We start from the raw sequence: 13033 nt of genomic DNA on the forward strand, positions 1-13033 counted from the left end.
GACTATGTTCTACCAGCGGCAGCAGCTTCAGCAGCGTCCTCAGCCTCATCTTCCTTTAGAAGCTGTTCCTCGAGAGCTTTACGCTCCTTTTCACGCTGCGCATTCTTTAATCGCATGAATGTCAACTCCTCCATGCTTGGTGTACTCGACGCCTTGGCCTCCTCAGAAAAGGCCGGCTTTGGTGTATTCGCAGAAGCGGCAGCAGAGCCAAACGAGGCGAAAGAAGGCTTTCCGGGCTTCTTGGCAGCACCGTCTGACATGGCTGCTTTTGCCCCGGGGAAATTGAAGGAGGGTTTTGCTGATGTAGGCTTTTTCTCTTGTGCTGGTGGTGGAGAGGCAGGGCGTGGTTCTGCTCCCATTCCCAAATCCGGCTGCGCGCCTGATGCCCAGGACACTGACTCCATGATGGCCCAATCACTGTCTGTCTGTCCCACGCTCTGGCGTCTTCTCTTCTCGCTGTCCAAGACGGCTGCGTGGGCGCTGACGATAGAGGCGAAAACCACGACACCTGTAGCCACGGTCTTTTTCTCGCGCTTGTCTCCAATACGTTGTCGCTTGTCTTTGAGCATCGCGACACTCTCGATCGTGCCAAATGGGGAGAATAACGAGGAGAGACGGTCCTTGTCCAGTTCTAGCCCGCGACCCTCACGGTACCATCGTACTTTAACCGCGCGTTCGAGTTCGGAGACGTTCGTACCCCCTTCCTGCGAACGATCAACCCGCTGGTTACTCCTATCCGCAGCCCGTCGCGCCTCTTCTTCCTCTTGTTGCACAATCTTCTCTTCCTCCTCAAGCTCCTTCTTCAGACGATCTTCAGCTTCGCGCCGTCGCCTCCGCCCATCCTCAGCTATCCGCTCAATCTCTGCCTGCAACTTCTCCTCCGTATCCCCACCATCCATATCCCAAGACCTCTTCAACCCCCTCTGCGCACCCGCCCCCATAGCAGCAGCCCCAGCTCTCTCCCTCGCCTCCAAATCCTCCCTCATCTTCCTCTTCGCCGCCCCCATCATATCCCGCTCCTTCTGTTTCCGCTCCCTCGCCTCCCGCGCATTATCATACAACTGCCGTACCGACGGATCTGAAAGGACATCGTAGCCGATTTGGAGGATGTGGAACTTGTCGATGTCTACGGGGGTCGGGTTCGCGATTTTATCGGGGTGGTATTTTAGCGCGGCGCGTCGATAGGCGCGGCGGATTTCTGGCTCGGCGGCGGCAGGAGAGACGTCGAGGAGGGCGTAGAAGTCTTGGTTGGAGGCGGCGTGCGCCTTGAGGTCGTCGTTTGAGGCCATTTTGGTGGGTGATAGCTTATCGAAGAGTTGAGATGCGATTTATCGGCGGCGACAGAGCTAGATCCGGGCGCGGCGTTCTCCCATGCGCTGGAAACAGAGAGAGAAAGAGGGAAACTTTATAATGGAAATAACCGAAGGATCATTCATCAGTCTTAAAGTAAAATGCTCGTCTCCAGAGGCTGCAGGCAAAGTCGAAGTGCCTGGGTTTGTTGTTGGCGGGAAGAAAGTTGGAGCTCCGCGTGGCGGAATATTGACAGCGGAGTGCAATATTTGCCCTATACAAACGTAGAACTAGCGTCAGAAAGCTCAACTTACATAATTTCTGTTTGAATAGAGCAGTGCATATATCGAGTGCTGCTGGAAAGACTTGTCAAAAGCAATTTGGTGACGTCCAGCACTCCAGTATACCTCGCTCCGACAACCACTTGATAGAGAAAATGGTTTATTTATATATGAATTAAACAATCCCAATATGTTTTCATCTGTATAGTAAAAAGTCTTATATTTAGTTGTAGTATAGTTAAAAGAGTTGGCTGTGATGACTATTAGTGTGAAAATATATTTTGGTGGTCATCACCCATGACCTCCCTCGACTCTCCTCGACAACTCCCTTTCATTCACTCGCATCAGCCCATCTTCTAGTTTCTGCCCTTCATCGACCTGTCCAAGGCCTTGTGTTCATGACCAACCTCACACACCAGAGCAATGGCTCTCTTCCATCCCCAGCACAGCTGGCCCTCGCCATGGCCATCGTCAAGCACAAGCCAGCAGACCTATCCATCAAAGGTGACCATCTCTTTTTCATCGTTATATTTATACTGACAAGACTAGACCATATCCTCCAGATCCGCTCATATATAATGACCGCCAATGACTCGAATTACAACCCCGTCACCTCCCAACCGGACAAATTCTTCGACAGCGTTTCCTTCTGGCAACAAGCCTACGAACGATCCACAGCAGAACAGAGCAAACTACTCGACCGCATTTTCGAACTAGAGCAGCGTAACACGGCTCTTCTCACCAAAACACAAAAGGGAGATGTGGGAGAGGAAGAGCAGCTGCCCGGGTCTTCTAAGAGGAAAGCGAACCCTAAGAATCCTGCTGGTGCGGCTACGGCACGGAAACGAGCGAAGACACAAATGCCTGCGCAGGGTGGTGGTGGTTTCTCAGGTACGGATGGAGGGCAGGGTAGTGTTCTTGATCGGGTGAAGTATATGGAGGAGTGTGAGTACTCATGTCTTTTGCTTTGGGCTCGCCGTGCTGAGTCTTCTAGTCACAGGGCCGTTCATGAGACACTTCTATACGCTCCAGACGACGCTACAGAAACGACCTAATCGCTCGAATGTTGTCCAAGCTGCCGTGAATTTGTCAAAAGCAGCAACGGATGCTTTAATAAGTTCAATCCAGGAAAAGAAGATTCCCATCGGCCGGTCGAAGACGACAACCCTACAGAATAAGGATCCTGATGTTACTTCCGTGGTTAGCGGCGTTGAGAGTGCGCTCCCGATGCTGTACCAAGCACTAGGAAAGGTTTCTGCTTCAGAGGAGAGCACTTCTGATGCAGGCCAGGTCACGTATCATATCGTTTGCCTGTACGAAGCCGCAATGAAAATGCTAGGACAGCACTGCAAAGCCAGATCGGAGCAGGCATTGGCTACCACGACAAACGGGAAACCAGCCAAGAAGCAAAGCGCAAAGTCAAAGCGGGCACAGCAAAAAGCAGATGACGAGGTAGCTGGTCAGATTACTCGCCTGCTAGGGGCGATGATACTATCGCTGGATCTAACCCGTGCAGAGCACCAAGACCTTCTGGAGGGAGCTCTATTTATTCTGCTGAACCGCGTTGGAAGACTCCTATGCCTATTTGTGTTCAAAGAATTGCAATTACGGCCTGATCTCCGAGTCGATTCTGCAAAACTCCCGCTTCCCCAAGGCCTGAAGGACGTTAGCTTGGGCGAACAGTCGGGTTTTGCAGCGAATATGGAAGCCAAGCATCTAATCTGGGTATTGGAGAGGGCACTTGCTCACTTGGAAACCAGTTCATCCTCTCCATCGTCCCGGGACTTCACGTCCAAGATCAAAGGATGTCTTCAGAGTACACTGCTTCAGGCTATATACGGCACAGATGATGAGTGTTTTCAGGGAGCACTGCGTCGTTCTGTTGCCCCCGATACACTGGAACTTGACAGGTTGCGCACTTGTGCTCAGGTTCCAGAGCAAACAGTTTCTGACTGGTTTACCCAGGAGGTCTGGAGGCTTATAGGATGGGAAATTGTGGTGAAGACGGAACGAAAGGCCTAGACTGTTTGTCTCATTCGTTGCTTATATTTGCATTTCCGTTTATGTGATTGAATCTGTTCACGATCTGATGATCTACCTATATGTCCAGACACTATACACTAATGTTTGAACGAGCTATGAGAAGCACAGGTTAACTGTATACCTAGTTTATATTCAAAATACGAGCTGCGTTCCCTCCCAAGACAGCGGCGATATCATTAACGTCCGTATCAAACGCATCCTGAATTGCTTCATAGTTCGTTGCCACGCTCGGCCACACCTCTTTCTCTTTGCAATCAAGTGGAGGGAAGAACGGATGATCGGTTCCTGTCAAGTCAGTCGTTGCCCATTAATATTTTGGAGAAAGATATACCGAATAACAAGCGATCCTTTCCACCTGCCGCTACAGCCGCCTTCAACCCAGCCGTCCCATACACCACAGCATCAAGATAAATATTCGTATTGAGAACATCCCACACACTCCTCTGCGGCCCGGGCAAATCGCCGCCATTCGCAACAAATCTCCGTTCATGACGAATACAGCTCTCGATCCGCCCAGCAAGGAAAGGAAACGTTCCTCCCGAATGCGCAAGTAGGATCTTCAACCGGGGGAAGCGATCGAATACACCTGCGAGCAGCATCCGGGTGACGGCGATGGTGGTCTCGAGGGGAAACCCTAAAGCGAGGGGGAGAACGTGACCGTACCGATTAATGGTGTCGGGGCCTCCGAAAGCTTCGTCTGGGAGGCCGTAGTGAGGGTGCAAGAAAAGAAGAGTATCTGTGTTCTGCAATGCGTTCCAAATGGGATCTAACTTTTCATCGTCGAGGCCGTTTCCCAGTCCTAATATTCCCATGATAACTCCCCGGAGATGCGGAAGTGTCTTTAATCTTTCAACCTCCCCGACGACAATGTCCGTGTTGGGAGCACTCAGCGGGAGAGCACCGAAAGCAAAGAGCTTTTCTTTACTTTCTTTATTGGCATTTGCACACGTCGCTTCGAGATCATCATTAATCCGCTCAGCCCAAGTCCGCGCTTGATTGGGCTCGAGGAAATCCAACCACGGGTTCGCAAGAGAAATAACGCTAACATTAATCGCATGTCGGCGCATAAACTCCAACTTCACATTGATATCAGAATATGAGGAATCAACTGGCCGACCGCGCTGATCGAGAGGAATCGACGGATCATCGTCAGAGGAGAGAATGATAAGGCGCGGGGGAGCGTCGGGCGTTGAGGGATCGTGGATGTAGGGGACGGTTTTCCGGGCCCGGAGCATGTCCAGGTACGACTGGGGATAGACATGGGTGTGGATATCGACGATGAATGGCATGGTGAGTCTTATTGTGATTGTTGAATACCAGAAATAAGTGCCGATGATAGCAGGTCGAGGAAAAGAGGGGTTGAGCTGCAGGATGCTAGGTATCCTTGCATATCTATGTTTGTCCCCAGCGTCTACTAACGGGTCTATCTCTGCCAAATTAGCTTGTGTTACATATAACTCAGTATGTTTTCTCTAAAATCGTTTTCCGAGTTTTGCTGCAACGAGTCGAGAAGTATCGAACAACGCCGACATGACTACTGATTCAAACCAGCCAGCATCTACAGTTGTAGATATGGATGACATACAGATTCCAGTGCGTGCTACCTAACTTGGCTTTGAAGAATTGCTGACAAGCCAAGATTATCGACTTCGCGCCCTTTCTATCCGGCACGCCAGCAGAAAAGCATTCCGTGGCTCTTTCTGTGACCGACGCATTCAAAAACTCGGGTTTCCTCTATCTGAAAAACCACGGAATACCGCCATCAGTTGTATCCGACGTATTCGCCTCGTCAGCACGTTTCTTCGCTCGACCGCAGGATCAGAAAGACAGTCTGCGCTGGACCGGTCCTGAAACCAACCGCGGGTATATCGCAACAGGACATGAGAAACTGGCTCCATTAGAGGACACCGCTGGGATTGGAGGCCTGCGAGTTACCAGTCCAGACCTCAAAGAATCAATGGAGATTGGAAAGGACGGGGTAGCCAGCGCACTGAACCAATGGCCTGACCATATTGACGAAGAAGGACAGTCCTTCAAACGAACAATGCTCTCATTCTCCGATACCTGCAATACCCTAAAAATGCAAATCATGCAAGCCATCGCCCTGGGCATGAATCTCCCGGAGCACTTTTTCGACGAATACATCGACGCAGGGGACAACATCCTCCGTCTGTTACACTACCCACCAGTCCCCAAAGACATCTTCCAGCGACAACTGGGACAAGTCCGTGCCGGGGAGCATAGTGATTATGGTTCGATAACGCTACTGTTTCAGGACGCTCGGGGCGGGTTGCAAGTGCGCAGTCCGAAGGGAACGTTTGTAGACGTTACTCCGATCCCGGATACTATTGTTGTTAATGCGGGTGATTTGCTCGCGAGGTGGGCTAATGATGCTATCACGAGTACGCGGCATCGGGTTGTTGAGCCGCCTGCGTCTGTGTCGGCTGGGGATGAGAAGGACTATCCTGCACGGTATAGTGTTGCTTATTTCTGCAATCCAAATATGGACCAGGTTATTGAAGCGCTGCCGGGGACGTATGATGAGCAGAAAGGAAGAAAGTATCCGGGCATTAAGGCTTCGGATTACCTTATTCAACGGCTGGGTGCGACTATATGAGTTTGTTTTGGGGATGAAATTATCCCGAAAAGTCAAATGGACTGTTCATGAAGTCGTATATACTTGGAGAGATACTTTATACATCAATTCAGAATGGCTTCCTCAATAGTTGGACGGCACCACACTCAACGACCCCCCATCAGACATCATGATACTACCATTAAGATTTCCTCCAGCAAGACTCGCCATATAGAGGATGAGCCCCACGAGATCCTCAACCCCACCAGTCCTCGTAAGAGGGATCAAATCTCTTGGGATAGACCCGTAAGAGGTGATATGTTCGTAGTCACCGTATATGTTTGAAATATTCTCGGTTGCATAAACGCCCGGTGCAATACCGTTAACACGGATATCATGGGGGGCAAAGGTCGTTGAAAGCGACTTGACCATCTGCGTAAGAGCAGCCTTAGATACGATGTATGGGAGACTTGGGTACACTACACGAATCCATGCAGCAATCGACGAAGTAACGATGACCTGAGCCCTTGGGGGTGGAATCGTGCCAGAAGTTGGAGGCGGCTGTCGCTTGTTCGCAGCATCGAGCAACGGCAGAAAAGTCACGACCGTATAATAACTACCCATCACATTGGTCTGGAGAACGAACGAAAAGTCCTCCTCTGAGATAGACCACAGTGTCTTTCGGATCTCTTCGAGGTTGTTGTCGGGTGTCGGGGCCGGGGGATGAAACAAGAACTGCGGGTTTGGCTCGGTGACACCGCTGTTGGCCATCAACATATCGATGTATTCTGTCTGTGATGAGATTGTTTCATAGGCTGCTTGGAGGGATTCCTTTGATGTGATGTCGCCTTGGACTGGGATGATTGTGCCCTCTGGTCCTGCTTTAGCTGTCTCTTGCAGAGTTTCGAGTCGTCAGCCGATGATGAAGACTTTGGAAGCGCCGTTGGCGGCGAGGGCTTGGGCTATTATCTTTCCTAGGCCTGAGTAACTCTATTAGCATCGTGGAATGAGGACGGGACGTTATCAAGCTTACCACTTCCAGCGCCGGTTATGACGGCAACCTGGCCGTTGACCGAGAACAATCTGGATGGGTCAAACTGCGACATGTTTACTGATTATTGATGTAACAGAATAATCAATAAGTACGATTATACAGAGAATGCTTCATTAAACCGGGGTTATAACAGACGTTAGAACGTCTATGTATTCCGCATCTCACAGCATCGCCACGTTGACTTGCATTTCTTACGCTGACTGCATCATATTTCTGCAAGTGTCATCATTAATTCTCACTTCCGATTGCTGTACATAAGATGACTGGTGTAGTTGGACATGGATCAGAATCCTTCGATGCTGACATGTTGTAAATGTATTGCCGCTTTTGGAAAAAGGCAGATGTGCTAATCTGGAATAGAAAAGTGCAATGATCTCATCATATCCTCGACAACATCTTAAGCCGTTTTTACGGTTTGTCGCGGGAGGAATATGAAGACCTGGAGAGGAGAAGTAGTTACCTTAAGGACTCTATGATGAATACCATCATCACGGCTACAACTCAATTCGTTGTCAGAAACCGTGGACTTCTCCAACGTCATGGATATGGCCCTGAATAACCAAAACTCGACTTCTTGAATATGCTTCATCTGTCTATCCATTGAGATGGAATAACAACAGGCAGGCAGTGATCAGGATGGGATCTGAAGACCCAAATCGAGAAATCCTGTCTTCTATATGGCCTGGCAAATCAACCGTCCTTCGCCTTCCGGAAATCAAACCCCCCGGCTATCCCGTGAATCAATGCTGGGTCGTTGTCTGGTACCAGTCCGGTTCGTCCGGTTGACAACATTATTTATCTGGCGCGTCTCTCCGCATCCCCATTGTCGTCTCGGGAGCGTTTACAGATGACCTCCTGACCCTTGGTGCTCCTGATCAACGACAGCTCGCATTGGCGGAGCTGCGAATCTGACTTCAGTTCTAATTGGGAGCATCCGGCGCTGTCTACAGAATGCGGACGTCACTATACTCTCCAGACTCTTGCCAGTTAGCCGAAGGATACACCTGAGACGGAAGTTGATTGTGCAGTGCTTGCGTCACGTTCACACATTGGCCACAATGGCTCCCTATATGTACTCCGGGTGCCGCTTTTGTAGTGTGTCTTGATCCTTCCCTAGAAGGTTGTCCCACTACAGTGAGCAATAGCGGACATGGCGTCGAAACACCACTTGTTACTCGGCCTGCTGGGCTGGCTGCCGTCAGCTCTCGCACTTCCCAATATCCTTGCTCGGGAGACAGCGCCAACGGTTGTCAGCTTCGCAACTTCGATGGATCACACTTCCTTTTCAGGAACCCCGACAATCACTGGGGCCTTGAATGCTAGCTCAACACTCGCGATGACTATTTCTAGCTTGAGCGTGGAACCGTCGGCTACTACATATCCCAGTGACGGTAAACTTCATGATCCTGCACCGGCACCGTACGTGCCAGCAGGAGGTGTGGGAACGAACGGAACGACACCTGTCTACAACGCCAAAAGCGATTTTGATTTCCAATCTCTGGTATGTTTTTTTGCTACATATCACAAGTGATTGGTATTGACCGTAAACAGGCCCTTGTTCTCTACGCTGAGTATATTGAGCTCGATCTGTTCTACGATGGCCTTGCCCGTTTCTCTGAAAAGGAATTCACGGATGCAGGCCTTACTGCAGAGGATCGATATCTGATCCAGTTTATGGCGGAGCAGGAAATTGGACATGCTACGCTGATCACCAACATTCTGGGCGCCGAAGCCCCCAAGCAATGTCAATACAATTACCCGTACACGACTGTCCGGGAATTCTTGGATTTCTGCCAGAAGCTCACTCGCTTCAGCGAGGCCGGTGTATATGGATTCCTGGCACACCTGGACTCTCGAGAAGCTGCGACACTTCTTACCCAGACCATCACCACTGAAGCTCGACAGCAAATGATTTTCCGACAATTCGAAGGTCTCTTCCCAATGCCGGTTTGGTTTGAGGTTGGTGTGTCACAGTCCTGGGCATGGACTCTTCTGGCGCCCTATATCTCTTCCTGTCCTGAGGGCCAAACCAGGCTGGCGTGGCAGAACTTCCCAGCTTTGCATATTGTGAACCAGCCCAATCCTGACCGAATTAACGGGTCGTCTGCATATAACGAAACCTTGACTCCCGGGATGAATACCTTGAACAGTACAGGTATCGATGATTCCTGCCTCAAATCCGATATTATCGGCGAGGCTTGCAACGCGTCTATCACCCACAACCGTACAACCCCTCTTTCCTTCCCTGGTCGCGAGGTTCTTTTGACCTGGGAGACCCCCGGGCAGTCCGTGGGCCCCAACAACAGCTATATCACGACGACCACGGCCGGTGATCCCAAGTTCGTTATGTGGGTATCTCAACTTAATGTCACCTACACGGCGTTGACCATGGGCGACAATTCTACCTCGGGGTCGACCACTCAACCGAATACGACAACTTTCGAGGGCGACCCGGCCATTAATGGCACCATGTTCATTGCGATCACGGACTCGGATCCTTTCCTGACTTCTTTCAATTTCAGCATGGCGAATGCCCATGTGGTAGCAGGACCGGCTTTGTACCAAGCTGGCTAGGGTAGATGGACTGGTCCATCTCGTTATAAGTAATTGAGGATGAGGTTTGGTTTGGGCTTTTCTTGGGGCTGTTGTAGGACTATACTCCTTAATTTCACAACTCAAAGTATGATGATAATATAATAATAATATTCTATTAAATGCATTTGATTGTTCGTAGTCCTATACAACGGAGATAAACTCCGCTTACCTCCGGCGGTCAATCCGAAACATGACACTGCATCTCTGCACCAACGTCATCCGGAATCCTCCCTAAGCATCAAACTGTCCCAATATCGACCTCGACATGGAACCTCCCAGAAATCGAAAACAACGACGCGCCGCTGCGGCCGCTGATTCTTTCGACGCCTCCCCCATCCCACTCGCCCACCCACCGCGAGGTACCGCGTCAGATGGCCAGAAAAGCGAGAGAACGCTAGTGGACATCATCGCGGAACGAAAGGAAAGCCTTCTGTCCGCTGAAGGCATCACAGACACAGCATACGCGAAGGCAGGCCCGGGGACGCGATTCGTGACGGTTGACCCGTCGTCGGGGGAGATATCGGGATTCGATCCAAGTGTCCAGGGAGAAAACAAAGAGACTGCCCAAGAGGAGGATGAGAAACATGAAGTCGACGAGCCGCTGCCTGCATTCCTCGATACGGTCCTGCTCTCGTTCCCCTTGACAACTCTCCATCTGACACTGGCCTATCTCGCGGCCCATCAATACGCGGTCGAGATCCCAGTCTCCAATCTCCTCCGGGAATCAGCATTCATCACGTTTCCCATCCTAACACTCCTCATCCACCTGGCTCATGGCCACATCATCTCATTTGGTCGCCTTGCGACAACAAATGACGAACCATTGCTCTTCCCTCTAACCCCCGAAAAACTATCCATATCCTTCCTTCGACGATTGATATTCCCACCATCGCTAAAGACGCTCATTTTCCTGTCGCTGGCTGTTTTCCTCGGTGTCAAGTTGATGACTATCACGAATAACGCGCCATATTATGCTGTGATGAAACGTGCGCCGGCTATTGGGACGTTGTGGGTGTGGTGCATACTGGAGGTTCCGTTGGGTGCGTCGGTTTTGGGGGCTTTGGGGCCGCTGGGTTGGGGGGTTTGGTATAAGGGATATGGTATTTTCTAGAAGTGTCTGATGGACCTTTGACTAGGGTGAAGCACGCTCAACGAGATAGCTATATTTACGGTGTCAGCAGTGAACGAGTAATATTCTTGTTGCGACAAGCTTACAGCAATTTCGGTACATTCGTTGCAGCACACGGGGTACACTCATAGCAGTTATTGAGATCTGAAAACATACATGAACAACAGCAAGTTGGCCAAAGGGCCTGGCTCAACTGGCAAATCAGGCCTACTACTACGTGCCTGGCATCACCTCGGCTAGTGTTGCGACGACAATTGCCTGGAATGGACCTTTAACTTTGGTCTAAATGCTCGCGCGATAACGACACTCATTCCTCTTTTGTCTTAAGGCCTCATTGCCCGGAAGACGGGCCCAGAGCAAGTTCCCAGAAGATCAGCCTCAGAGTATTACCAAACTGAGCAGCCTACATCCCCCGACTCAGACCGGCTTTGCAAAAATACATGAGGCTGAGCCTGGCTCATGCAATGCAACCCCGATTGAGATCCATGTGCATCTGCAATCGAGTCCAGATCCCCCATCACATCGATAGGCTGGTAGTCACTCCCAGCAAATGCACCAGCGATCAATGCATTTCTGTTCACAAATGGACACACAGGATACTGCATCCAGCGGCGTGCAGCGCCATCGCCACATTTTCCAAATTCTCAGCCGTATAGCCGACGCGCTGCGCTGCGCCGCGGCTGCTCTGCCATGCAACTCTAACTTCCTCGGGACACACAGCTGGCACCACACGAACGCCGTCCGTGCGCATGATCGTCCCGCACCGATCTGTCTAGGGTGGCATTGACCATGGAAGGAAGGCTGCGGCAAAAACCCGGCGACATACTCAATCGAGACAAGAGGGTGGGGTGTGAAGGCGGTGATTATGTAGGTGTTCACCGTGTTGTCGTGTCTTGTTCTCGTGCCCCGAGCGCCCCCGCATGGCGGATCTATGCTAGATCGCTAGTTCAGTTGGAGATAAAGAATTCTGTCCAGCTGGACTGGCGGTGATCGTATTGATGATCGCCAATCTTGCTTTCTTGACCGCACTGGGCGGCGGGTAAGGCCTTATGTATGGTGCTATTAGTGCAAAGCATGGGATCTATTCCGGGGGACTAGAATGGAGACTAGGAATGCATAGATTCTTGATCCTTCTGTACGAGCCATGCGTGATGTACATAGTACATACAAAGCACTTTGTCGTAGTATGACACTCTAGTATAATGCTGAACTCCAAAATTACCGAACAACACCAGACAGCCGCTTCTCGCGAGCACAAAAGCAAATACAAACTATTTAAAGTCAATCTCTCAGCAACCTGTCATCAACCGCTCGCCACGATCCTCCATTGACTTCAGCCTTCAGCCCCAAAATCTCTTCCCGGTGGAGCGCACAATGCAACACCGCCACATGTGGGGGTGCTGTGGGTGTGGCTGAAAACCTGACTATTGCGGACTTGCAGGACATTAAAACTAGTGTCTTATAGATCGATGGAGTATGTTTTAGTGTTTTACTTGAGTTTGCGTGATTATCAATGGTGGTGATATCAATTGGTAGGTTTAGTGGTGTCATACGCACACCGTCTGATAAGTAGCCTGAAATAGGGTTTGACAAGGTCATAAGCTTCGACCAGCATGACTCGACAGAGGTTAATTGTATGCCAGCGCATTCGGTATCTTTCCTGTTGTTTTCCAATTTGTCTGATATGCTTTCGGGCCGTGTTTGGTGACAATTCGGAGGTAGAACGTTGGATAGTGTAGAATTGTTATTGACAGTAAGATGTCAGGTGTCTGGCAGGTTTGAGTGTCACTCGTGTCCGTTATCTAGTTCTTGCGTTGAGTTTGGGTGGTATCAATGGCGTTTAGAGGAGAGTACGTGGAGATATATATCTGATCGATTAGCTCATCGTAATGCGATTTCTATCGAACCGCCAGAATGAATGAACTACGAGTAGCTACCGAGTCAATGGATGGACAATTGATAGTAAGACGGACGATTAAGAAAAAATCGTTGTAGAGACGTAGCCTAGGCAATTGGATGAAGTCAACACCATTATAAGGAACAAGAGGGATAAGGACCTGATGATT

General features: G+C 50.3%; 7 protein-coding genes across 7 annotated transcripts; 4 read left to right on the top strand and 3 right to left on the bottom strand.

Moving 5' to 3' along the window:
* Positions 1-29: 29 nt before the first annotated feature.
* On the bottom strand, positions 30-1289 carry ASPGLDRAFT_90885 (putative cell cycle control protein (Cwf23); the record flags this gene model as incomplete). Its single annotated transcript, XM_022550494.1, has 1 exon — positions 30-1289. A coding segment is annotated over one exon (1260 nt), but the record flags the coding sequence as incomplete, so codon positions are not given.
* Positions 1290-1958: 669 nt separating this feature from the next.
* On the top strand, positions 1959-3983 carry ASPGLDRAFT_670985 (uncharacterized protein). The gene is made up of 3 exons (XM_022549091.1): positions 1959-2075; positions 2121-2516; positions 2566-3983. The coding sequence occupies exons 1-3, from the start codon at positions 1970-1972 to the stop codon at positions 3591-3593; spliced, it is 1530 nt and encodes a 509-aa protein (XP_022398111.1). The 5' UTR covers positions 1959-1969; the 3' UTR covers positions 3594-3983.
* Positions 3574-4979, bottom strand: ASPGLDRAFT_60325 (amidohydrolase family protein). Its single transcript, XM_022548429.1, has 2 exons — positions 3946-4979; positions 3574-3899 (listed from the first exon to the last, which is right to left on the bottom strand). Exons 1-2 carry the CDS (start codon positions 4901-4903, stop codon positions 3736-3738), a joined length of 1122 nt encoding a protein of 373 aa, XP_022398112.1. The 5' UTR covers positions 4904-4979; the 3' UTR covers positions 3574-3735.
* On the top strand, positions 4743-6304 carry ASPGLDRAFT_670987 (isopenicillin N synthase family dioxygenase). The gene is made up of 4 exons (XM_022549092.1): positions 4743-4904; positions 5056-5075; positions 5166-5207; positions 5254-6304. The coding sequence occupies exons 1-4, from the start codon at positions 4874-4876 to the stop codon at positions 6229-6231; spliced, it is 1071 nt and encodes a 356-aa protein (XP_022398113.1). The 5' UTR covers positions 4743-4873; the 3' UTR covers positions 6232-6304.
* Positions 6305-6333: 29 nt separating this feature from the next.
* On the bottom strand, positions 6334-7295 carry ASPGLDRAFT_68724 (SDR family NAD(P)-dependent oxidoreductase; the record flags this gene model as incomplete). The annotated part of the gene is made up of 2 exons (XM_022549289.1): positions 6334-7082; positions 7223-7295. 2 exons carry the CDS (start codon positions 7293-7295, stop codon positions 6334-6336), a joined length of 822 nt encoding a protein of 273 aa, XP_022398114.1.
* A 1098-nt stretch (positions 7296-8393) lies between these two features.
* Positions 8394-9817, top strand: ASPGLDRAFT_38185 (ferritin-like domain-containing protein; the record flags this gene model as incomplete). Its single annotated transcript, XM_022544917.1, has 2 exons — positions 8394-8744; positions 8795-9817. 2 exons carry the CDS (start codon positions 8394-8396, stop codon positions 9815-9817), a joined length of 1374 nt encoding a protein of 457 aa, XP_022398115.1.
* A 128-nt stretch (positions 9818-9945) lies between these two features.
* On the top strand, positions 9946-11233 carry ASPGLDRAFT_668909 (uncharacterized protein). The gene has a single exon (XM_022549068.1). It carries the CDS (start codon positions 10104-10106, stop codon positions 10947-10949), a length of 846 nt encoding a protein of 281 aa, XP_022398116.1. The 5' UTR covers positions 9946-10103; the 3' UTR covers positions 10950-11233.
* The last annotated feature ends 1800 nt before the right edge of the window (positions 11234-13033 follow it).

The sequence above is a fragment of the Aspergillus glaucus genome (genome assembly GCF_001890805.1).
Source record: "Aspergillus glaucus CBS 516.65 unplaced genomic scaffold ASPGLscaffold_19, whole genome shotgun sequence".
Lineage (NCBI taxonomy): Eukaryota > Fungi > Ascomycota > Eurotiomycetes > Eurotiales > Aspergillaceae > Aspergillus > Aspergillus glaucus.

What these genes read in the sequence shown, in the direction of transcription:
- ASPGLDRAFT_670985 (XM_022549091.1), top strand. Translation starts at nt 1,970, where the DNA reads ATGACCAACCTCACACACCAGAGCAATGGCTCTCTTCCATCCCCAGCA. An exon ending in AGCAGACCTATCCATCAAAG is followed by an intron (nt 2,076 to 2,120) that starts GTGACCATCTCT and finishes TGACAAGACTAG; the next exon opens with ACCATATCCTCCAGATCCGC. An exon ending in GGTGAAGTATATGGAGGAGT is followed by an intron (nt 2,517 to 2,565) that starts GTGAGTACTCAT and finishes TGAGTCTTCTAG; the next exon opens with TCACAGGGCCGTTCATGAGA.
- ASPGLDRAFT_670987 (XM_022549092.1), top strand. Translation starts at nt 4,874, where the DNA reads ATGGGTGTGGATATCGACGATGAATGGCATG. An exon ending in TATCGACGATGAATGGCATG is followed by an intron (nt 4,905 to 5,055) that starts GTGAGTCTTATT and finishes CTGCCAAATTAG; the next exon opens with CTTGTGTTACATATAACTCA. An exon ending in TGGATGACATACAGATTCCA is followed by an intron (nt 5,208 to 5,253) that starts GTGCGTGCTACC and finishes TGACAAGCCAAG; the next exon opens with ATTATCGACTTCGCGCCCTT.
- ASPGLDRAFT_60325 (XM_022548429.1), bottom strand. Translation starts at nt 4,903, where the DNA reads ATGCCATTCATCGTCGATATCCACACCCATGTCTATCCCCAGTCGTAC. An exon ending in AAAGGATCGCTTGTTATTCG is followed by an intron (nt 3,900 to 3,945) that starts GTATATCTTTCT and finishes CTGACTTGACAG; the next exon opens with GAACCGATCATCCGTTCTTC.
- ASPGLDRAFT_668909 (XM_022549068.1), top strand. Translation starts at nt 10,104, where the DNA reads ATGGAACCTCCCAGAAATCGAAAACAACGACGCGCCGCTGCGGCCGCT.